General features: G+C 41.3%; 1 protein-coding gene across 4 annotated transcripts in view; it reads right to left on the reverse strand.

Annotated features, from left to right (window-relative positions):
* Positions 1 to 2,764: 2,764 nt before the first annotated feature.
* Positions 2,765 to 26,059, reverse strand: part of LOC124862849 (proline-rich protein 12-like) — a 78,668-nt gene continuing 55,373 nt past the window's right edge. For all 4 annotated transcript variants that reach the window (XM_047357022.1, XM_047357021.1, XM_047357024.1 and 1 more), the window contains exons 9-16: positions 22,105 to 22,221; positions 14,054 to 14,187; positions 13,147 to 13,928; positions 11,968 to 12,087; positions 10,942 to 11,039; positions 10,696 to 10,827; positions 5,946 to 6,041; positions 2,765 to 3,862 (exon numbers count right to left, since the gene is read on the reverse strand). In XM_047357022.1, coding sequence (XP_047212978.1) covers positions 3,728 to 3,862; positions 5,946 to 6,041; positions 10,696 to 10,827; positions 10,942 to 11,039; positions 11,968 to 12,087; positions 13,147 to 13,928; positions 14,054 to 14,187; positions 22,105 to 22,221 — 1,614 coding nt within the window. In that variant the 3' untranslated portion in view covers positions 2,765 to 3,727. The remainder of the gene's footprint in view (positions 3,863 to 5,945; positions 6,042 to 10,695; positions 10,828 to 10,941; positions 11,040 to 11,967; positions 12,088 to 13,146; positions 13,929 to 14,053; positions 14,188 to 22,104; positions 22,222 to 26,059) is intronic.

The raw sequence follows: 26,059 nt of genomic DNA on the forward strand, positions 1-26,059 counted from the left end.
ACAGGTTTCTAGGATTTCCTTCTTTCACCTCCGGAACATTGCCAAAATTAGAAATATCCTATCCAGAAGTGATGCTGAAAAACTAGTCCATGCATTTGTTACTTCAAAGCTGGACTATTGTAATGCTCTACTATCAGGATGTCCACAAAATGCAGTTAAAAGCCTTCAGCTGATTCAAAATGCTGCAGCAAGAGTTCTGATGAAAATTAAAAAGAGAGATCATATTTCTCCTATTTTAGCTTCCCTTCATTGGCTCCCTGTTAAATCCAGAATATAATTTAAAATTATCCTCCTCACATATAAAGCCCTTAATGATCTAGCTCCATCATACATCTGATTGGGCCATATGTTCCTAACAGGGCACTTCGTTCATAGACTGCAGGTTTACTGGTGGTTCTTAGAGTGTCTAGAAGTAGAATGGGAGGCAGATCCTTTAGTTATCAGGCTCCTCTTCTGTGGAACCAGCTCCGGGTTTTGGTCCGTGAGGCAGACACCCTGTCTACTTTTAAGGCTAGGCTTAAAATTTTTCCTTTTTGATAAAGCTTATAGTTAGAGTGGCTTTGTCGGGATCTGGGTTGTGTTTGTATATTTTGTGCTTGCAACTTGTGTCTCAGTGTTTTCCAGATTGTGCTGAGCTTCCCAGGCGTGCTGGGTGACAGGTGTGACTTATCCTGCTGATTGCTTGGTGGAGTATTTAAGCGGGAGGCTGCCAGTACTTCAACGCCAGTGTGTTTGCCTTCTGTGGTAACAAGCTCAGCCAATGCAAAGTCTATGCTTCATCTCTCGTTTTATGGATTAACTTTGTTCATGTGTTTTTGCAGACCAGAACCAGGACTTTTGGATTTATGTCTCTGAGTCACGGACCCTGTGAGCTAAGTGTTTTCTGGTTTAACTTCGTTTTGTGGATTTTGTTCTCTACTTTGTTTTCGTCTGGAACTTCGACCAAGCTGGCAGTTTCCTGCAACTCTCATCTCCTGGACCAAGAACTAAGCCTCACCTTTCTCCAAGCACAATTAAGTCACTGCCTAATGATCTACTAAGTAGACTGGACTTCAACAAAACGAGTCCTGAATCCCTCTATCCCTGGCGACCTGACCACATCCATTCAGTAAGCCGTTTATGTTTCCTTCCCGAAATTTATTGGTTTTTGCCATCTATGTGTGTTACCTGTATTTACCAGTTCTCTTCCCTTCTTCCCCAACAGTTGGAGTTTTTGCCTGTTTACGTTCCCTGTTCATTTTGTTTTCCAAATAAACAACCTTATAACTTTACATTCTCTCTCCGGAGTGTTCTCTGTATGTGGGTCAGAGCTATTACGAAAACGCTGACAGGCTTAGGCTATCTTCCTTATTTTTTACCTCTGCCTTCCTCCCTCCCTGTTGGACGGAGTAAGGTGGTGTCAGGTTTAGCCAAAACCGGCTCAATTATGGTTGAGGTACAAACACACCCTCCATTTCTGCTACTTGTATGACCCCTTCTCTTTTCCAATGGTTATAATCAGTCTGACAGAGAGAGGTATCCCAATCCTTGTGGTTTTTTGTATAACAATGACCATCAGTGGGCTCTAGATGGACAAACTTTATCAGTTTATTATTTTACTTAGTGTCCCTACACATGGCCTGTTCTGGGGTGGGCGGGCTCTGGCACTCGGTGGTTTAGTTTGGCCCCCCAGCAGCCCCGCGCCGTTCCGGACCCTTTGTGGGGTGCCTTGAGACGACATTGTTGTAAATAAGTGCAATATAAATAAATAAACTGAAACTATCTCTGTAGTTATGCTGCTATAGGCTTAGGCTGCTGGAGGACCTAATGACCACTTTCACCCTCTTCGCTACATTCTCATACTACTCTCCAATTTTGCATTATTTGCTGTTATTTCAGCTTTTAACTTTATGTTCTCTCTCTTTTCTCTTCCTAGAAGCTACACCTGGCCTGACTCTGTGTCTACCTGTGACACCTTTCTCGAGAGGGGCATCATCCGAGCTTCTGCTGGCAACAACTTAATGCTCACCCTCTACCGATGATCCACATGGCCCTGTTTAACCCTTTCTTTCTCCTAGATATAGCAATTGACTGAGCTTTTACTGTGACTAACTCTATGTGCTCTCTTTCAGACTCTATCCTTGAAAACTGGCTCTGAGTTTATCTGTTCTTTCTTTCTAGATGAAACGACTAAAGGAGCTACAGCCATTAACATTTACTTTTCCTTCCCATAGAAAGTACTCCTGGATCAGTGCTTCTTTGTTCTCTTTGTGTCTCTGGTCTGTTCTCTCAAACCCCCAGTCGGTCGTGGCAGATGGCTGCTCACACTGAGCCTGGTTCTGCTGGAGGTTTCTTCCTGTTAAAAGGGAGTTTTTCCTCTCCACTGTCGCTACATGCATGCTCAGTTTGAGGGATTGCTACATAGTCAACGCCAGTGACTGTCCACTGTCTCTACATGCTCATCCAGGAGGAGTGACTGCTACAAATCTGTGACTGGATGCAATCTGCTGGGTTTCCTTAGACAGAAAACGTTTTTATCCAATTTGAATAAATAACTGAATCTGACTGCACTGTTCAATGATTAGGATTAATTGGAATGTGTGTACCTGACTTTTGTGAAGTGCCTTGAGACAACATGTGTTATGAATTGGCGCTATATAAATAAACTGAATTGAAACTGAATTGAATGGGAAATCCAGGCCGATAAGTGGATAATGTGAATTATGGTAACGGCACTGTACTTCTATTCTTTCAAGCAAAGGTGAAAAACTTGAGCAAGATGCTGTTTATTTTTAATCATGTTTGTCATTTTGATCAGTTTTATTTCCCTTAGTCAAATACAGGAATTTCATGTACAGAGGAGTAACTGCCAACTAGAGAATGGAGCAGCTGTACAGTGTTTACACATTGAAAGAGTCTCCAGAAGAGGCAGAACAATAGGAATAATCATCATCAATATTCAACAACAAACAGATAAAAATGACCAACATTAAACACTGACATTTAGGCTGCTGGAGGCTCTTTTAACCTCACATTTCTTTAGAGAAAGGCGTGCTTTATTTTTTCATTCCTTAGTCATTTGTAGCAGTTGAACCATCTTTTTAAAAAGAAACAAAAACATCATGGTTTGGATCAGAACACATTTCTGGTCCTGCATACAGCATTTTATTCTTTTTTATCTTTACTGAAGATTGTACAAACATCATATAGTCCACTAAAGCCTCATTTTAGCTCACTCATCCCCAGTTTGAACTCTGTGGGTTTGAACAGAACCAATAAAGTAGGGCGGCTCATTTTATGTACATCCCATTAAAATATTTTTCAAAAATAAGAACAAACAACCCTCTGTTAGGGTGGTCATTTTTAAAAGTGTCACTGTATAAATGATACAAACCAGAGTTATTAACACATCCTTACAGACAGCTTTTAGGTGTCCATTAAAGTTCTGAGGATATCTCTGACCACCCTCTCCTCATGACTTCTGTTTATAGATTTGGAGAAAAATCCACCACATTCAAAGAGTTCATAATCCTCTGTTTGTCAATACAAACCTTCAAATCAAGAGGCACCTAAGATTGGATTCTACAATAAAACATGTACCACAAACAAACTGCTGGCAGCTGTTCTCTGGTTGCAACCAAACCGTTTGTGTAGTGGGATTCTTTCGCTTCACAAACGCGAAATACCTCCGGCTACTTGATACTGTGGGTGGATGCAGGAGTTCAGAGGCTGAGGCGTTGGTCCTCCTTCAGGCCTTGGCACTAAGGGTAAGAAGTTCAATGAAGGAGCTAAAAAGGCTCTCCAGCCAGGCCTGGTTGGCCATGCACTGCTGCACCACCTCCTCCTGGCCAGGGTCCTCAGCTGCCTGCTCGATGTTATCCGTCTGGACAGAAAACAACAGAGTCAGGTACAGACATCACAAGAGTCATAACATCTCTACAACATACCTGAGGTCATCTGTGAGGTTAGGGTCTATGGTAGACGATGGTCAAAAAAAACTGATGCTTTAAGCATGACTTGATTCAAGGCAGAGGGTTAGGGTTGGGCATGTTGTACCACATCTTTATCTGTCACTGGACGTAACATCAATTTACAAAGGAAAATAGGTTTGGGGATTGAAATAAAAGGAAATGACAAGGAGATGAAATATAAACATTTCTGTTAGGGGTTATTCACACAAGTCATTTACAGTGTCATGCAAAAGTATTCATACAGTCAGTGTACTTTATTTGTATTCAATGTGATTATATTGTGAGTCTATTGGAGTCTGTCTCTATTGGGATTTGTCTTTACCAGCTTTGTACATCTATAATTTGGAATTCTTCGCAAAATAGCTCGAGGTCAGACAGACTGGATAGATTCTTCAAGTCTTGTCACAGATTCTCAGCTACATTTGGGTCTGGACTTTGACTTGACCATTCTAACACATAATTATGCTTTGATCTAAACCAAACCATTGTATTTCTGTTTATGGTGGTTGTCGTGCTTGTACATGAACCTCCACCTCAGTCTCAAGTCTTCTGCAGCCTCTAACAGGTTTCCATCCAGGATTGTCCTGGATTTAGCTCCGACCATCTTCCCATCAACTCTGACCAGATGCCCTCAGCATGATGCTGGCACCACCAAGTCTCACCATCGGTACAGTGTGATGTGTAGTGTTAGTTTTCCTCTACACATAGGGCCTGATCTTCAAATGGTTTGCATTTTTAAATGTTTTTACTGTTATTTTGTAGCACTTTGAAATACTTAAATAATTTCTTATTATTTGTTATAATATATTTTCTTATTACCTCCAACTCCATGGCTTCAAACCTTATCTTTCTTTTACAGCCGCTCTGCTCTATATTGTGACAGCCAGTAGCACACACAATATCCTTATTTAAATAGGGTAGTTCAAATCGCTTTTGCACCTGTTTTTCATTGTGCACACAATCTTTGTAGATCACCCATTTATTGCATGTGCTTTTATTTTTTACAAGCAATTTAGCGTTTCTTATTTGCAATCTTTGAAGATCAGGCCCAAAGTGTTTTGATCTTCACGGAACAGCTGTATTAATACTTAGATTAAACTACAAACACCTGGACTCCATTTACTGATGGCTTCTGAAGGGAAATGGTTGCACAGGATTTTTTAGGGGCATCAGAGTAAAGGGGGCCGAATAGTAACACACACTTTTCATTTGTAAAATGTTTGACAACTTTATACCATTTTCATTCCACCACACTATAATGCACCACTTTGTGTTGGTCTATCACATACATTCTTATAAAATACATTGAAGGTGACATATTAAAATGTAAGCAGAACCTAGGGACGAAAATCTTTTCATCTAATATTTCCCATTCACTAGTTTTTTCTGTGAATCATAGACCAAAAACCACCAAAATAATACAGATTTTACGTTTTTTACTTCTCTAAGTCAATGAAATAAGTGAAATGCTTTCTTTGCTCTTTACTAAATCTGCTTTGTTGTGCTGTTCTCTATGCTTTGTACATGTACATACTGGGATTTATATACAATATGGTTAATCAAATCTGGTCAATAAACTTGTTTCGATGTTTCATCTCTGCACGTACACAGTTTTATTGATGGAACAACTGAGTTCTAATTACCTGGCCTTGCGTCTCTCACAGAAGGTGAATTATAGGTTCAATGTCAAATTTATAGTGGTTTATACTTTTTGCACAGCAGAGTTAAATTCAACAGCCAACAAAGCTGTCATTAATGGGATGCAAAAAAGTTGTGTGACAAACGTTGTTCGGGAGCAGAGGAGTGAGTCCAATTAAAGCAAACATATAGTTTGCTATTTTCTGTAGTACACTATACTTACTTTATTTTTGTATTATATGCGTTTTCTTATTGGCTTGGAATAAACCTTTAAATAAATAAATAAAGATTCTACAATGTTCAGATAGAGGACACAGAAAAGCCAAGCTAATCACAGAACTGGATATAGATACTTACCTCCTTCTTGCAGTGCAGGAAGGTGTGATACTTGTAGTGGTGAAGAGAATGATACAGATTGTATATTCGACAGGTTTCAATTGAAAGCTTCATGTCCTGAGGAATTTTAAAAGAGGACAAGTTAAATAGCAAACCAAACAAATATCTTCTCTTTTATAGGATGTCCGCAACTTTTCAGCAAAATAGGAAGTACTTTCCCATTTTCCTGACCTCTTCCTTAGATCTTTCCATGTTCTGCACAGGGAAATAAGGTTAAAAAAATGAATGATTTGTTTGTGGAATGTAAGGGGCAAAAACACTAAGAAAGTTCTTGTTTTATATAGAGCCACTGTAAAATAAAAAGTCAGTCTCAAGCATTGCTTACGTACGCGAACTCAACAAGGAATTCAGCACCTCAGATAAAATAGTTGACATTTTTTACACCATGTCATTCATTATTTAAATAAAAACTAATCTGCGCCACCATGCACGGTGGCGCAGTTGGTAGCACTGTTGCCTTGCAGCAAGAAGGTCCTGGGTTCGATTCCTGGCCTGGGGTCTTTCTGCATGGAGTTTGCATGTTCTCCCCGTGCATGCGTGGGTTCTCACTGGGTACTCCGGCTTCCTCCCACAGTCCAAAGACATGCCTGTTAGGTTAATTGGTCACTCTAAATTGACCTTAGGTGTATGAATGAGTGTGTGCATGGTTGTTTGTGTGTTGCCCTGCGATGGACTGGCGATCTGTCCAGGGTGTACCCTGCCTCTCGCCCATAGACTGCTGGAGATAGGCACCAGCTCCCCCGTGACCCACTATGGAATAAGCGGTAGAAAATGACTGACTGACTGACTAATCTAAAATGTGGCAGCATTGTGTAAAAAGGTCCACTCTGTGATTCTGCATTATGTAGAACGACCACGTAGCTGTTATAACTTGAAGCAATCATTTGTCTTTCATGACATTGGAGAGATATTTTGTTCCACTCTTTTTTACTGCTTTGTTTCAGTTAATCGAGGTTTGCAGGCATTTTTTTCTGTGCAGTTTCTTATGGAGCCCCCACTTTTCAGCCATTCTGTTGCAGATTTGATGCTGTGGTTGGAACCATTGTCCTGTTGATTATCCAGATAGGGTCAAGCTTCAGCTGACAGACAGTCCGCCTCATATTTGATTCCAGAAGAAGGAAGTTTATGTAAAAATACCCTATTATTATTATTATTTATTTATTTATGTTATTAAAGAAAACACCACTGCCTTACCCATAATACATTAGGGACACATATACAGTTATATCTAAAAAGAAATTTGAATATCAAGAAAAAGTTCAGAAAGTAACATCATATTATAAAGATTCATTACACACAGAGTGAAATATTTCAAACCTTTATTTTTTGTAATTGTGATAATAATGGATTACAGATAATGCAAACACTAAATTCGCTCAGAAATAATAAAAAAGATATTTTAAAGAGAAATTTCAAGCTTCTGAAAGTAAGTTCATTTCTATGTACTCAGTACCTGGTCTGGGCTCCTTTTGCATGAATTACTGCATTAATCCAGCGTGGCATGGAGGAGATCAGCCTGTGGTTCTGCTGAAGTCTTTAGGAAGCCCAGGTTGCTTTGATAGTGGCCTTCAGGTCATCTGCATTGTTGTTTCCAGTGTGTCTCATCTTCCTCTTGAGAGAACTCCATAGATTCTCTGTGAGGTTCAGGCCAGCCCAGTTTGCTGGCCAATCAAGTGCAGTAACACCATGAATACAGCACTCTGAACAACCAGCAATCACATTTTCACCTTTTGTGGCTAACCACTCTTGTGGAGGGTGTCAATAGCTATGTTGACTTGTACATTAAATTTCATGATTAGATTCAAATAAATAAGTGTGAATATGCTGTTTATATGGCGCAAAAATCAAATAATCCAATCATGACGTGTGTTTTCATGCACCACTCTTAATTCAGAAGAGAAGCACTTTGATATACAGAGTTGTCGAATTTCCCTAAAGCAACCGCAGAAGATGTATGTCCAATTCAGTTCAATTTATTTATATAGCGGCAGTTCACAACACATGTCATCTCAGGGCACTTTACAAAGTCAATTCAACCAAATCATTCAGATTTTAAGTCGGGTACATAGATTCCAATTAATCCTAACGATCAAACAGTGCAGTCAGATTCAGTTTATTGTTCAAATTGATTAAAAGTTTTTCTACGTAAGGAAACCCAGCAGATTGCATCAAGGCAGTGGCTTGCAGCATTCGCTCCTCCTGGATGAGCATGTAGAGACAGTGGAGAGGAAAATTCCCTTTTAACAGAAGGAAACCTCCAGCAGAACCAGGCTCAGTGTGAGAGGCCATCTGCCACAACCGACTTCTGCCTGTGATGTAAAAAAGCAAACGGCAAACGTGATAGTGTGTTGATTCTGAGTGTTCTGACCGTCCAGATTGGAGCCGTACCAGTTTCTGAGAGCGGTTGAGGCCTTATTCCTTCTATAATGCCACTACAGGTTAAATGTGGAAATAAACCAGATGTTTCCCCGCGATTTTGCGTCTCGCCACTAAAGGTGGAAATGTGTTGTGTTGACACAGGGCACACATGCCCAGTCCTGTCAGTTTGCCACAATCAGAATGACATGATCCGATCAAGTGTTTACATACCCACCGTTTAGATTGACAATTGGCATAAATCACCCGTCTCATTCGGAAAACAATTTCATTCCAATCAAGCTGAATCAGATCACAATATTCAGATTGGCGCATTTACATTATGCATTGTTATTACGATTGGCCCTTTATTCTGAATACTTATGTCCTTGTAAACATGCCTATTGAATGTCTTCTGGACATCTGTCCCATCAGCAGTCTTCCTGATGATTGAACAGCCTACTGACACAGGCAGAGACCATTTAGGAAACCTTTGCAGATGTTTGAGTTAATTAGCTGATAAACTGGCTGATTTCACTTGTTCACAATATTCTAATGTTCTTAATGAATTTTGAGTTTTCATTAGCTGTAAGCCATAATCATCAAAATTACAAGAAATAAAGACTTGAAATATTTCACTCTACAACAACAAATATGATTTCTGTTTTGGCTTTTTTTATACAGGTCCTTCTCAAAATATTAGCATATTGTGATAAAGTTCATTATTTTTCATAATGTCATGATGAAAATTTAACATTCATATATTTTAGATTCATTGCACACTAACTGAAATATTTCAGGTCTTTTATTGTCTTAATACGGATGATTTTGGCATACAGCTCATGAAAACCCAAAATTCCTATCTCACAAAATTAGCATATTTCATCCGATCAATAAAAGAAAAGTGTTTTTAATACAAAAAACGTCAACCTTCAAATAATCATGTACAGTTATGCACTCAATACTTGGTCGGGAATCCTTTTGCAGAAATGACTGCTTCAATGCGGCGTGGCATGGAGGCAATCAGCCTGTGGCACTGCTGAGGTCTTATGGAGGCCCAGGATGCTTCGATAGCGGCCTTTAGCTCATCCAGAGTGTTGGGTCTTGAGTCTCTCAACGTTCTCTTCACAATATCCCACAGATTCTCTATGGGGTTCAGGTCAGGAGAGTTGGCAGGCCAATTGAGCACAGTGACACCATGGTCAGTAAACCATTTACCAGTGGTTTTACCACTGTGAGCAGGTGCCAGGTCGTGCTGAAAAATGAAATCTTCATCTCCATGAAGCTTTTCAGCAGATGGAAGCATGAAGTGCTCCAAAATCTCCTGATAGCTAGCTGCATTGACCCTGCCCTTGATAAAACACAGTGGACCAACACCAGCAGCTGACACGGCACCCCAGACCATCACTGACTGTGGGTACTTGACACTGGACTTCTGGCATTTTGGCATTTCCTTCTCCCCAGTCTTCCTCCAGACTCTGGCACCTTGATTTCCGAATGTCATGCAGAATTTGCTTTCATCCGAAAAAAGTACTTTGGACCACTGAGCAACAGTCCAGTGCTGCTTCTCTGTAGCCCAGGTCAGGCGCTTCTGCCGCTGTTTCTGGTTCAAAAGTGGCTTGACCTGGGGAATGCGGCACCTGTAGCCCATTTCCTGCACACGCCTGTGCACGGTGGCTCTGGATGTTTCTACTCCAGACTCAGTCCACTGCTTCCGCAGGTCCCCCAAGGTCTGGAATCGGCCCTTCTCCACAATCTTCCTCAGGGTCCGGTCACCCCTTCTCGTTGTGCAGCGTTTTCTGCCACACTTTTTCCTTCCCACAGACTTCCCACTGAGGTGCCTTGATACAGCACTCTGGGAACAGCCTATTTGTTCAGAAATTTATTTCTGTGTCTTACCCTCTTGCTTGAGGGTGTCAATAGTGGCCTTCTGGACAGCAGTCAGGTCGGCAGTCTTACCCATGATTGGGGTTTTGAGTGATGAACCAGGCTGGGAGTTTTAAAGGCCTCAGGAATCTTTTGCAGGTGTTTAGAGTTAACTCGTTGATTCAGATGATTAGGTTCATAGCTCGTTTAGAGACCCTTTTAATGATATGCTAATTTTGTGAGATAGGAATTTTGGGTTTTCATGAGCTGTATGCCAAAATCATCTGTATTAAGACAATAAAAGACCTGAAATATTTCAGTTAGTGTGCAATGAATCTAAAATATATTAATGTTAAATTTTCATCATGACATTATGGAAAATAATGAACTTTATCACAATATGCTAATATTTTGAGAAGGACCTGTAGTTTGATACTTCTAATTAAAGCTTAGATCTATAACCCAGTGTGATACTGCCATATCTTCTCACCTGCTGCTTTGGAACACTCTTCTTGACACGACTGAGGGTCTTACGGCTGTAACCCTCACCGCCCAGATGAACTCTGACAGCTCCTGACTCCAGAGGGCCTGCTGTCATTTTGGGGTACATATGTAAAGCCTCCTGGAAAAAGAGGGGAAGTTGTAGCTCAACTCTTCTACTAGTGTTTTTGAAATAATCGTTCTAGTGTTTTGGAATGCAAGTGTGGAAGCCAAAAAGAAGAACGTGAAGGTTCACCTGATGCTGAGCACTCATATTGACTCTTCTCAACAACCTCTTCTTCTGCGCACTCAGTAAGCTGTCGATTTTTCTCATGGGAGGGAGGTACAGCTCATCTAAGCAGTGAGAACAACAGAATAGTTCTTCACTTTTAACTTACGCTTCTTGAAAGAAAATATTTATTGTATTCATGTTGGGCTTTCTATGATGCATTTAAACACTTCCTTTCCAGGATAGATAGTAAATTAAACAGCTTCAAGGATTTGTACAACTATAAGCTGACATAATTTAGGTTTTTTTAGATTTCCTCCATTCCACAAGGGTTCAAAACTATACATACAGGCTTATACATATATATATATATATATATATATATATATATGTTCAATAGTGCTGAGGTATTGGTGATTCTAGAAGCTTCAAGTCCAAGTCGACGACCTCTTCGCACCATGTTCGTCGGCATCCACTGCCCCGCCCCATCAGTTTACATGGGCTATCACTTCATGGCTGACTCATTCCAAATCACTTCCACTTTCTTATAACACTGACAGTTGACAGAGGAATATTAAGGAGCGAGGAAATTTCACGACTGGACTTATTGGACTTGCACAGATTGCATCCTATCACAGTATCATGCTGGAATTCACTGAGCTCCTGAGAGCGATCCATTCTTTCATAAATGTTTGTAAAAACAGTCTGCATGCTTGGTGCTTGATTTGAAACACCTGATTTCAATTATTTGGATAGGTGAGTAAATACCTCAGGCAACATAGTGTGTATATTCAAGCCTGTTTGTAAAATTTTGACTCTTGGAAATCTACATTAGATGAAAACATGTGGACCTGATGCTGATCTTTAAAATCCCCTTAAGTTGTGTCCTTTATTATTAAACTGCAAAGAGAGTACATTTAAAAAAATCATGACAAATTGCAGCTGATGAAAGGGGGTTTATGAACTCTGACCATGCAGGATCTCTCAACTGTATGATCAGTAAATAATTATATTTCTATAAGTCAATAGTTGTAATGTAAACATGAGACTCACCATTGGTGTCCTCCAGAGCTTGGATCATATCAGGGTCGAGTGCTGTGCTCACCAGCATCTCCACGTAGCTCCTGAACATCTCCCTCATAGCCCGACTGTTCACGCCTCCCCGCACAAGGCCTAGAGCACAGAGATACAGTGTGAGGGTGGACATAGTGCAGTGGTGATTCTGACACAAATGTGTTTGGTGACTTCACTGGTCTTACTTTTATAAGCTTTTATTAAATGATTCATAAAATTAGAGTTCAATATTTCCAGTGTTGATGCTATATAGCTTCTTTAGTTTTTTCTGATATGCAGGGTATGAACCTCTGTAGATAGATTCCTGTCTTCTTAGTGCTTGGACTTGATCCAAGTTTGTCGACTTCTGTTCCCCCACCTACTCTTTGAGAACTGACCATCGCTTCTTACAGGGGTTAACATCAGGAGAGGTTCCTGACCACTGGAAAACTTTAATGTTCTGATGACCTTTTCTTCTCCAAACAATCAAAAGGAGGTTTCATCAAAAAAAATAACTTTGCAGCAGTCTCTCCATCTTTATATTTCTTGGAAAACCTCTGTGTGTTCTTGATGCTTTTCTTTGATAGAAGTATTTTGCCCCTCTTTATATCACTGTGTGTGCTGACAGACTTACACCCTCCTGTTGCAGCTCTGCACTGGCAGCAAGATGATTCTGGAGCAGACAGTACTGGACTCACTGCACACTCTAGGACATTCCGAAGCCTCCTTTACTGCAGCTGGACCTTTCACCTTGAGGTTGTTGATTACTTTGAAAACTGGTCTTTCAGCTGTAAAGTTCTTGGTTGCAGTTTACTGCATGTGAGGCCATGACGGTTCACACATTTCCTTGCACATAACCACAAGATGACAATATCTTCAAACACACCAGACTGTCTGCTCTGTTAGAGCAGTTGTCTGCTAATGACACTGATTGCCGGAGTGACTTTAGTTGGACTCTCTCCTAGCTTCAGCTGTGTGGATGTTGGTTGGGAACAATTGTGTTTTTATAAAAAAACTGTTTAATGTCATTTATTATGTATATCTTCTCTTTTCACAACAATCTGTAAACAATGTGAAGTCTGACAACAAAACCTGAAGCCATAAAAGCAACATCTGTGTCACTGAGAGAGGACAATATGTGACGGACATGTATGACCATGTGCACACAAAGCTGCTGACCTTCATCCTCACTGGGTCGGGAGGAGTCAGACTCAGAGGAAGACGATGGTACCTCCTTCAGCCACTTCTTCCTCTTCTTTGGGGGAGGCTCAGCTCTGTCTTTTGAAGTCTTGTTTTTCTCTCCTTCTCTCTTCTCTTTCAGTCTTAAAATTTCTGCGGTTCCATCTCTTCCCTGTCTCTTTTCTTTCTCAACATCTCGTCTCTCCCCTTCTTTCTGCTCAACCTGCTTCTCTCTCATATCCCTCTCCTGTTTAGAGATTTCCCTCCTTTCTCCTTTCTCCCTCTCTTTTTGCTCTTTATCTTTCTGTTCTCTCTCTTGTCTCAGTCTTTCACTCCACTCTTGTTCTCGTTTCTCCTTCTCTCTCTGCTCCCTATTCCTCCTCTCCATCTGCTCTCTTTCACTTTGTTCTCGCTCATATTCCCGTCTCTCTCTGTCCTTGTTCTCTTTTTCTCTCCCCTCTCTCTCTTTCTGTTTATTCACCCTCTCTATCTCTCTCTCTTTTTCACTGAACTCCCTCTGTTTTTGCTGTCTTTCTTCTCGTTTTCTCATATTTTCTTTCTCTTTGTGCTCCCTCTCATGTTTCTCCTTCTCCTCCCTCCTCTCTCTTTCTTTAAGCTCCTTTTCTATTTTCTCTCTCTGTTCTCTTTCACGTTCTTTTTCTCTGGCTCTCTGCTCCTTCAGCTCTCTTTCTTTTTGTCTCTCCTTGTCTCTGTCATCTCTCTCCACTCGTGGCTGTCTTTGACTGTGAATGCTTGGCACCTGTTTAGCTAGAGACTGGCGTCTGCCAGACGGTTGGAAGGAAGGACAAACACACAGTGAGCACCTGTCCACAGCTCCAAGGAGCAGGATAATGATGTGTGAACAATGTTAAGCCAGTAACAGGAGAAAGTAAACCTGTAGCCTTACCTCAGGGCCTGGCCAGCTCGGTGCCATGGCTTCCGAGAGCACACTCGGACGTAGTCTTTCTTATTGACGTTCTCCAGGAACTTCACATATAGACGCTGGTAGCACATTTTGGCATCTCCAAAGTAGCCCAGATACTGAGGAAAACCATGGAGCACAGGATTACAGGAACATACACTGGTCCAGACAGTGTTATTCACCTGTTCCAACCAATAACTTCAGACAGATTTGCCTGGGATTTTATGTGACAGATCAGCACAAAGCATATCATTGTTAAGTGCTACAAAAATGATTAATGATCTCCCAGATATTTTTCAAATGTAAATCTAAAAAGTGTAGTTAAATCTAAAAAGTGTAGTTATGAATATCTCCTTTACGTCTGATGTGGGTTAGGTTCTACAACAGCATCTCACTCATCCATTCATTTTTATTATGGACACACTGACTAAGAGTGTAGTGGACTATGGTTATGTGGTGACACAGAGATATAAAGAGGTGTATCATCAGCATACATATGGTAGGAGATGTAGTATTCTATATGCTGAGCTAGGGGGATCATATGGCTGTTTAATAAAAGCGAGCAGATAATGGACCCTTGAGGAACCCCACAATTGAATTTATTTGTCGCAATTTTAGAATTACCAAACGAGACAAAGTAGACTATGTATCTCAAATAAGATCTGAACCAGTTTAGCACAGTACCAGACAATACCAGTCATTCTTCTAGCCTTTTACAGTTTTTCTCAATTGCTAAAACACTGGGTATTATTGTTCTAACCAAACGCTCAGCTGCCTAAACCCACTGATGGAATCAGTCACTCTTTTGGCAAAACCATAAGCACTTTCCACCTGTTTAGACACAACTTGCCAACATATTTTCATTGTGATGCACCTGTGTTGCATAAGGGTGAACACAGGTGGCAAAAGTCAAACACAGTTAAAGCTTAGGTGTCACCAGTTGAACACAACTCAAAATTGATCACACTTGTGGCCAATGATGTGAGGGAACATATATAATCCAGTTCTGAGAGTAGTGGTTTGTGAGGCAGATTCAGAGTTTGTGACGATTTAGAGAAGATTACAGGTAATTACATTTTTTGACATTATAGTATGTGAATGTTGACATCAATAACTGTATGACTATACTATACACTGTACCATAGCATATACTTGGCCAATCACACTATGGCCAAGACCAAAGAATGATTGGCCAACGGGCCATTGTTGGTGTCCCTGGGCAGTGTGGTGGCAATGTCACATTGTGTGCTGCCATCAACAATCATGGGGTTGTCAACCATCATGCCAACCTGGGGCACTACAATACTCACCAGTTCCTCATTTTCCTCAGTCACATGCGAGATGCTCTGTTAGGGCAGCAGGATGAACACCCCATCTATGTTATTGTTTGTGACAATTCAATTCAATTCAATTCAAAAATACTTTATTAATCCCAAAGGGAAAATAAATGTTGTAGCTCATTATGAAGGTTTCCTCAAAGAGCCGTTGTAGATGCTGATGGCTGTGGGCAGGAAGGATCTCCTGTAGCGCTCTGTCTTACAGCAGATCTGAAGAAGCTTCTGACTGAAGACACACTGTTTTTGTAGGACAGTCTCATGAAGAGGATGCTCAAGGTTCTCCATTATGTTCTTCATTTTATGAAGAATCCTTCTTTGCACAATGATCTCCAGAGGTTCCAGCGGAGTCCCCAGAATAGAACCAGCCTTCTTTATCAGCTTGTTGAGCTTTTTAAGCCCCTGGCTCTGATGCTGCTACCCCAGCAGATGATGGCAGACGAGATCACACTTTCCTCAACAGACTTATAGAAGATATGCAGCATCTTGCTGCAAACACCAAAGGACCTAAGCTTCTTCAAGAAGTACAGTCTGCTCTGTCCCTTCTTGTAGATGGCTTCACAGTTGCATCTCCACTCTAGTCTGTTGTCCAGGTGAACACCAAGGTATTTATACTCCTCCACCACCTTCAACCCTTCTCCCATGTTGGAAATAGTTTTTGACTTATTCCTGTTTCTCTTAAAATCTACAATCATCTCCTTTGTTTTATTCACGTTCAAGATAAGATGATTGTTTCCACACCATGCCACAAAGCGGTCCACCACCTTCCTGTACTCAGCTTCTTGTCCATCTCTGATCCACCCCACGACTGCAGAATCATCCGAGTATTTCTGCAGATGACAGGAGTCATCTGGAAGTTTGAGGTGTACAGAGTGAAAAGGAATGGTGAGAGTACAGTCCCCTGTGGTGCTCCTGTGCTGCTGACTACCTGGTTAGACTCACAACCCTTCAGTCTCACAAACTGTGGTCTGTTTGTCAGGTAGTCTTTGATCCAGGAGATTGTTGAGGCCTCCACCTGAGTCTTCTGGAGATTCTGACAAAGCAAATCAGGTTGGATTGTGTTAAATGCACTGGAGAAATCAAAGAACATGATCCTCACAGTGCTGCTGGCTTTGTCCAGATGACAGTGGGTTTGTTGAAGCAGGTGTATGATGGCATCTTCAACTCCAACTCCACAGTGATAAGCGAACTGAAGGGGGTCCTGATGGTTTACTGTTTGCTTACTCAGGTGGGCCAACAGGAGTCTCTCTAGGACCTTCATGATGTGAGATGTCAGGGCAACAGGTCTATGGTCATTGAGGACTGATGGGTGAGTTTTCTTTGGTACCGGAACAACACTGGAACCTTCTTCTGGGCCAGGCTAAGTTTGAAGAGGTGCTGCAGAATCCCACAGAGCTGCTCTGCACAGCCCCTCAGGACTCTAGGGCTGACATGATCTGGACCTGCAGCCTTATTCCGATTCAGTCTCTCCAGCTGCATCTTCACCTGACTTCTTGAGACACACAGGTGAAAGGGGGAGGCAAAGGAAGCATCAGCATCTTCTGATATGGTTGAACGCAAACATGTAGAAGCAGAAGCAGAAGGGTCTAGGGTTGAGGTGGAAAATAAAACATGAGGTGTTACTGGACAGCTATGGGTCCTGTGGGTCAAAGGAAGATGGAATGTCTGTTTGGTTGTGAGCAGGAGAGGAGGATGCTGAGCTTGTTTCTGAACTGAACCTATTGAAGAATGTGTTCAGTTCATTGGCTCTGTCTAGACATCCATCGGTCTGATCATCCTTCTGCTTGAAGCCTGTGATCTTTTTCATCCCTGACCACACATCTCTGATATTGTTTTGCTGGAGCTTGCTCTCCAGCTTCTTCTTGTACACTTCCTTGCTGTCTCTTATCTTGACTTTAAGTTGCTTCTGTAAACTCCTCAATAATTCTCTGTCTCCCTCTCTGAAGGCTCTTTTTTTCTTATTAAGCAGGTCCTTCAGGTCACTGGTGATCCAAGGTTTGTTATTGGGGAAGCATCTCACCGTTCTGGTTAGGATGATGTTATCCACACAGAAGTTTATATAGTCGGTTACACACTCAGTCATGGCATTGATGACCTCTCCATGTGGCATGTCTCCATGACAATGTGAGTTTTCACAGAGTCCTCCAGGTTAGAGAGTGGTTCAATATTAACCAACGTTTTATCACTCTTTGCCTTCCACCTTACTCCCCTTTCTTGAACCCCACTAAAGAATTCTTCTCCTCATGGCGATGGAAGGTATATGTACGCCAACCTTACACCAGAGTAAATCTCCCACAAGTCAAGGGATTCGCATGTGGTCACAGAGGTGTCGAGCCATGCCAAGCCTGAATACAGCATACCAGGGTTTTTTTTTACCCGTTGCCTGGCCAGACAAAATGTGGCCTGTGATGTGGATGAAGTCCTGTGGCCTGACCCAGTGTGGAGAAATAATGCTGTGGTAATGCACTTCTCATTTGTATATTTTTGTATTTTATTTTTATGTAGGCTTACTGTATACAAGTGCTAAATACGCAGTTTTTGTTTTGCAACATGCATTTAGCCTACAGTGAACAATAAACATTTCTTTCTACAGCTTCATGTCCTGAGAATTATATTTTCTGTTTTTCTATGTGGTGTTTAGAGACTTCTCAGCCGTGTTTTTAATTTTGCTTGACTTGGAGTACAATTTGTCAACATAGTTCAGTCTTGAGCACAGATTGAACTGTTTTGAGGTGAGAGTTTGAGGTCTTGTGAATGCAGCTTGAAAATTGGGTTTTGTGTTCATAGTTTGGAGAAAAGGAGAGCAAACGTAAAGAAATGTGTCTTAGTAATTGAGTAAACCTGTAATCAGTATATTCTGATAAACTGTAGCATTAAGATGAAGTAATACCAAGACAAACGTTCTAGACTCACCACTGTTCAAATGTACGTCTTTTAATTCAATTTAGTTTATTTGTAGACCGGAAATTCACAACACATGACGTCTCAAGCCATTTAACAAAAACGAATTCAATCAAATCATACAGATTCCAAGTCAAGTACATACATTCCAATTCATGCAAGTTATCAAACAATGCAGTTAAATTCAGTTTATTATTGAAATTGGTGAAAAGGTTTTCTATCTAAGGAAACCCAGCAGATTGGATTGTATGACTGACTTGCAGTATTTACTCCACTTGGATGAGCATGTAGACAGTGGACAGTCACTTGTAGTGTGTTGCTGGAGAACTCACAGCAATCCTTCTACCGAGCATGCATGTAGCAACAGTGGGAAGGAAAAAAACACTTCCAGCACAACCAGAGACTGGCTCAGTCTGACCGGCCATCTGCCATGACCACCTGGGGGTTTGACAAGACAGAGCATACAAAAAAAAAAAAAAAAAAAGCACTGATCCAGGAGTACTTTCTATGTTAAAGAAAGTTAAAATGTTAACGAGAGTAGTAGCTCCTTAGGTGTCTTCATCTAGAATAAAAACACAGCTAAACACATAAGATCTGAGCCAGTTTTCAAGTCAATAGGATGAAATAGGGCACAGTTAGTGGCAGTATAAGCAAAGCCAATAGCTCTACCTAGAAGAAAGACAGGGTTAAACACTGGGGGACAGGGCCAAGACAATCATCAATCGTAGAACATAAGGTTGTTGACAGCAGTAATTCAGCCGATGCCCCCCCCCCCCCCCCCCCCCCCCCTCCATGAAGGTGTCACAACTAAACAATGCAAGGCCATATGTAGCTTCTATGAAGAGAAAAAACAGAGACAGCATAAAGTTAAAACCTGAAATAACAGTAAATAATGTTAAACTGGAGAGTAGTAGGAGAGTGTAGCAGAGTCAGAGAAAGTGGCCATTATGTCCTCCAGCAGCCAAAGCTTATAGCAGCATAACTACAGAGATAGCTCAGGATAATCTAAGCCACTCTGACTACAAGCTTTATCAAAAAGAAAAGTTTTTAGCCTAGACTTAAATGTAACCTCACAGACTAAAACTGCGAGTTGGTTCCACAGGAGAGGAGACTGATAACTAAAGGATCTGCCTCCCCTTCTACTTAGAATCTCAAGGAACCATCAGTAAACCTGCAGTCTGAGAATGAAGTGTTCTGTTAGGAATATATGGAACAATCAGATCTCTGATGTATGATATGTCAGAGATATAAAGCTCTTAATGACCATATAGATCATTAAGGGTTACATATGTGAGGAGAATTAATTTTAAATTCTATTCTGGATTTAACAGGGAGCCAATGAAGGCAGGCTAAAGTAGGAGAATTGTGACTTTTAACTGTATAGTAACTGCATAGTAAGGAAATACAATAGTCCAGCTTTCAAGTAACACATACATGAACTAATATTTCAGTGTCACTTCTGGATAGGATTTTTATTTTATTTTGGCAATATTCCAGAGGTAAAATAAAGAACGTAATCATAGAAGCCTGTTTAATACGGGATATAAATGACGTGTCCTGGTCAAAAATAACACCAAGGTTCTTTATTTTATTACCAAAGGCCAATTAAATGCAATCTAGATTAAAAAAATTGGTCCAAAAACAACACTTCTGTCTTGTCTGAAAATTTTAAGTCATCTGGGTTTTTATGTCTTTAAGACATGCCTGTAGTCTATCTAAGTGGTTGGATTCATTGAGATGTTTGGATAAATGAAGCTGATTATTACCAGCATAACAGTGGACATTTATATCATTCTGCCTGATAATTTTATGTATTGTAAGCATATATAGTAAAAAGCCTTGGGCCAAGCACTGAGCCCTGTGGTACTCCACAGGTAACCCTGGAGTTTGAAGAAGATTTATCATTTATATGAACAAACTGTCAGACAAATAAGATTTAAACCAACCTAGTGCTGTTTCCCTGATCCCTACAGCATGTTCCAGCCTTTCTAAGAAAATATTATGATCGACTGTGTCAAATGCAGCACTGAGATCTAAAAGGACAAGTACAGACACAAGTCCATTATTTAAGGTCATGAGAATATCATTAGTGACTTTCACCAGTTCTGTTCCTGTGCTATGATGAGCTCTGAAACCTGAGTGAAACTCTTTAAACACATCATTACTGTAAAACTGCTCACAAACGTTATTAGCAATAATTTTCTCATTTTAGATAGTAAAGGAAGATTAGTTATAGGTCTGTAATTTATTAAAACATTTACCAATGCAGTCTTAGTGCTATGGTTTAAAAACTAACTGCAAAGCCCCAAATAGATTTTTTTATCATAAAGGGGTAAGCTTCGTTCATAAACTGTCTTTGCCAGAATTGGAAGATTGGATGTGGACCTGTTATTACTTATTATTGACACTCACTTTGCCACAAGCCAGTTGGTCTTCTGTAGATACAGAAATTGATCTGCTTAGATGAGACCGAAAATTTACGTTTTGGTTTTGCAAAACACTATGTCTACTGCACAGCACCCTGAACACTCTATCCCTACAGTGAAACAAGGTGGTGGCAGCTTTATGCTATGGGGATGTTTTTCTTCAGCGGGAACACAAACATTGTTCAGAGTTGATTGGAGTTAAATCCAGTACAATCCTGTAAGAAAACTTGTTAGACATTGCAATACACTTGAGACTGCGGCAAAGGTTCACCTTCCTGCACCCTAAACATACAACCAGAGGTACAATTGATGGTTTGGATCAAAGCATATTCATGTGTTAGGATGGTACAGTCATCCAGCTGAGAGTCTGTGGCAAGAATTTAAAACTAATGTTCACAAAACACTCTTCATCCAAACTGACTAAGTTTGACTTATTTTGCTAAGAATAATGGTGTCGAAAAGGGATTTTGGGTCGGACCAAAGTGCAGACAAGAGCTTGGCAGCCGCATCTTAGTTTATTTCTCAAAGGGTCAAAAACGTAACAAAACACTGCAGGTATGAATCAGAGTCAAAATCCAAAACTTACAAAACACTGCAGGTACTATGGCAAAACGTAGCATAAGTCTCCAAGCGAAGCATAAACAAAGCATAGTCATGGTAGGGAAAGGGGTAGTGACAAACACAAGGAACCAGCCCTGAACAAAGACACAAAACCAACTTATATACTGTGAGATAACAAAGGCAGATAATCAACGGAACAGGGAACAGGTGTGACAAGGAGGCAGGGAAGCAGAAGGAACAGGTGAAACAATTACAAAGGCTGAGGATGGACAAAGTAACTAATAAACAATAAACAGAAACACAGATATACTAAATAAGAATCCAAGGGTGAATAATAATACATACAAAGAAAACAACCATAAAAGAACTTAAGTAGTAAACACTAAGAGGCGGAAGAGGGAGAAAAGACAAACTAATAAACTTAATAGAAACAACTAGACAAAATAAACCATCACAAGAAACCATAAAACAAAGTCCAAAATGTCACTCCGTGACAAATGGCCAGAAATGTACAAAGGTGGTAGAGACATACCCCAAATGACCTGCAGGTGTAACTGTGGTGAAAGGTGGTTCTAAAAAGTGGAACTCATGATGACCAAATACAAATACCAAAATTTGCAGATATTAACTTAAAAAAAGACAATTTTTCCTCTTCATGATTGTCCACTACTTTATGTTGTTCTATCGCATAAAATCCCCATACAATAAATTGAAGACTGAGTTTATAGGGTGACAAGATGTAAAAACAATTCAAGGAGTATGAATACCTTTTCAAGGCACTATAACTTAAGAACATATGATTTGGAAAACTCACATTGCTAGTTGCACAGAACTGTCTTTGGCCATCTTTAATCTCTGGGCTGAATTTCTGGAGCAAAGCTTTCTGTACTCTCCAGATGGGTGGGGGTTCCCGGCCAGTCTGCAAAGCCATCTAAGAATATAGAGAAACAGTGCATTTGTCATTTGTCAGTTTCTCATTCATTCACCCCACAAACAATTGAACCAGACATGTACTGTATAAAAAGGTACAACCTTCACTGTCTGTCATTAAATTAGACTTAACACTTCCACTCATGTATAGAGCTAGTAAAGGACTCAAGTGCAGAGATTGACTGTGGAAAAAACACAGTCCTTTAATAATAAATCAATAAGGAGAACTTACAGGGCAATTGCAGGGAGAGCAGGACATGAAGCACAAGTAATGTAACGGAAGGAACCAGCAAGAACAGTGACAACCAGCGAGCTTATACACTAAGGGATGAGTAAAAAAATGACATTGGATCCAATTGAGCTAATCAGTGGAATGTGGAGAAGCAGGGAGAAGAGAGTACTGAGCAGTGGAACTAGAGGAAGGTGAGAAAACAAGACCCAATGAAAAACTACAAACCAAGGGTAAATATAATAACACTGATCTAGAAGATAAAGTAAATTACAAAGAGAACAGAACACAAGAAATAAGTAAGAAACTACGCCTAAAGAATAAACTTACATGGCAACACCTTTCGAACATAAAAAACAAGGAAATGATCAAAACACAAACACGAATGAAAAACAGCACCCAAACACCCAAGGATCATAACGGTGGCAGTGAAGGAGCCCTGGAGGCCGACGGAAGCACAGGAGGGCTGGAAGCTGGTCAGGAGACCGGGAAAACTTGCGGAGGATCTTACTAGGAGGCAGACAAGAAGGCAAGGAGAACCCATAAACAGCCTTGTCAGGAGGCTGACAAGGAGGCATGTAGAACCCACTGAGGAGCTCAGGAGACTGGTCCAGTGAATGTGGAATCGACGGTCTAGCTCTGGAGACTGGTCCAGAGAACGCTGGATCCTTTGGAGTAGTCCTGGTAAGTGGTGCTCGGACAGCCGGAATCCAGGGAGGAACCCTGGAGAGCACCCTTGGAGCCACCGGAGCCCTGGATGTAGCTCTGGAAAGCGGTAAGGATGCCTGAGAAAACCTCCATCGAGCTTGCAAGAGCAGCATAGAAGCTGGAAGAACCCTCAACGAAGCTCTGGAGAGCCGCGTGAAAATTGGAAGAACCCTCAAGGAAGCTCTGGAGAGTCATGTGGAAATCGGAAGACCCCATGACGGAGCTTGGAGAAAGGGATGTGACAGAGGCGAGCCTACTTGGAACCCCTCGTGAGAGAACTCGGGATCATGAGACGAAGGCGACCCCACCTGAAACGTCTTGTAGATGCTAATAATAGCAGCACTGAAGATTGCACAGAGAGGGTCTTTGTAACTATTAACACATAACTGGATGTGGATCTTGCTGCTGCTGCATCCGTGGGAACCACTGCTGCTGGTGCAGACATAGGAACCGCCACTGTCAAGGACCTGGGAGCCACACTCTGCTGCAGACTGCTGAGAGTCACTGAGGATGCAGCGGCTGGTGTAGGAGAAAGAGCGGGTAGTATAGGGGAAACAGTGGGTGGTGCTGGAGAAGCAGCGGATGGCAATGAGGAGAGGCCTGGGGGTTCTGAGGCATCGAGGAGTGAGTTCTGGTGCTCTGTGAACACGAGGAGTGGGATGAAGAAGCAGATAAAGAAGTGTTGGCTGCACTCTCTGGGTTTGGAGCGGAAGCATCAGTAGGAACCCCGTGTACAGGAGTGAAAGTCTTACGTCGACTGTGGGTGAAGTTGCACCAGGGAAAGTGGAAATGGACAAAATTGAGATGACAGGAGCTGTGGCTGAGGTGGAGGTGGCTTGTGCAGTATCTCCAGGAATGCGGCCTGATGGTTCCACTCCGCCCCCTCCACTCAGCTCCACTAAGCCCAGAGATGGAAGAACAGGAGTCCACACGGGACAAATACTCCTCCAAGGATTTCCATGCTGGGCCAAAGTGTCAATGTACAACCTAACAATCCATTTAAGCTTTTCAAAGCCATCTTTGGTTTAACCTTCTGCTGGGTCAGATGGCTGGTTCCTTGAGTCATGTTTGGAGTTAGTAAAGTACTCTAGTACAGAGACTGGCTGTGGCAAAAACAGAGTTCTTTAATAATAAAGCGATGAGGAGAACTTACAGGGCTCAAGTACTGTAACAGCAGGAATCAGCAAAGAACAATGACAACCAGCGAGGAGAAAGGAGGAGTGGAAAATAATACTGGATCCATTTGAGCCAATCAGGGGAATGTGGAGCAGCTGGAAGAGGAGAGTACTGAGCAGGGGAACTGGAGGAAGGTGAATAATGCACCTTTTCCACTGCCTCGATTTAGCCCTACTTGACTCCACTCTGCTTGCTTTGCGAACATTTCCATTACTGTTTTTTCCATACGTAGTTATTTGGTCCCTGCTCCTAAGCACTAAAAGTGATGTGAACAGACTGCTGTTCACTGATTGGCCATGGGACCAGAAGGAATGAGAAGCATTTTGATAGTGTAGTGTAGAGAAAAGTTAATAAAACTTAAGATTGACTACAGTAATATTAAAGACCACAATGGCTGGAGCAGATCATACGGAAATATAATTTTACTATTTACAAATTATAAACCACGCCCAAGGCTAAAAGAAAATAAATTTGACACATCCGTTTTCAATTATATGCAGGTAGGGGGCGCTGTATTTAATAACATCAAAAAACCAGCTAATCACACATAAAATCATATGTTAAGACGCACAAGCATTTCCCCAAAACATACAAAACATTACAACCATGAAACAACGTGTTTGGTTTGGAAATTTATTGACGGTCCTTAAGCGAACCTGCTTCTGCAGGAGAAGGGAGCAGACACGGAGCAGCTGCCCATAATCAGACTGCCTATGTTAGATCAAACTGGAGAAAGACCCCAGTGAATTTGCAGAGCATGAATATCCAACCTTAAACTAACTTCACCACGGTCAGAGGTCCGCGCCTTTGCGCTTTAAAGTCCTTGTCCTCGTTATTGTCATGGCTGAGACAAAAACGTCATCGTAAAGCCCCAAATTATAACTTCCTGAGACACACTTTGGAGCTTTACCAGTCCAGACAGCAGCGTCTTTTAGGTCCCTTAGGATTACCCAAATTATTTCTGTTTATTGGATGTCAGATTCATTACAGAGACCATTTTCTTTTAGCTTTTTTCAGATTTCGAGGTTTAGGTACATCGCCTCAGTAATTGGTAGAATTACCTATTAAACTGTCTTACTTAGGTCAAATATTTTGGACTTTCTTCCTCAAGTTTGTGACCATAGTTTACTGGAATTTTGTCCCATTCCTCCAGACAGAACAGGTGTAACTGGGTCAGGTTAGTCGGCCTCCTTGTTCACAAACAACTTTTCAGCTCTGCCCACAAATTTTCTCTGGAACTAAGATCAGACATTTGTGATGGATACTTGTTGGGCCAACCTCCATTTTGATCAGATAAACAACTTTTACTACGCAGTTCAACAGGCGTTGCAGCTCTAACGTCACCGGAGTTCATAAAAACCCACTGAAGTGAACGCTGAGTTGCAATTTCCAGCCGTAGTGTGCCAATACTACGCTCGGAGGCAGATCTCTGGAGAAATAGAAGGTTGTGGGTGGTTTTACTTTTCTTCCACACTGGCCATTCCCGGAAGAGCTTGTAGGCTGGAAATCTGTGTGATATGAGATCAGAAGATCCATATCCATATCCCGATTGAAGACACGCGTCTTGTGACCCAGGCACAGGTAAAAACCTACAGAGGTTTTGTTACAAAGGAGACGAGTTTCGTCCTTGTTAATTTTTCAGTCGACCGCAGCAGTTCCTCATATTTTCCCCATTTCGGATGGAGAAGAGTTGACCGTTTTCAGTTGATCACTGACGCGTGACAAC

This window comes from Girardinichthys multiradiatus, chromosome X, assembly GCF_021462225.1.
Source record: "Girardinichthys multiradiatus isolate DD_20200921_A chromosome X, DD_fGirMul_XY1, whole genome shotgun sequence".
Lineage (NCBI taxonomy): Eukaryota > Metazoa > Chordata > Actinopteri > Cyprinodontiformes > Goodeidae > Girardinichthys > Girardinichthys multiradiatus.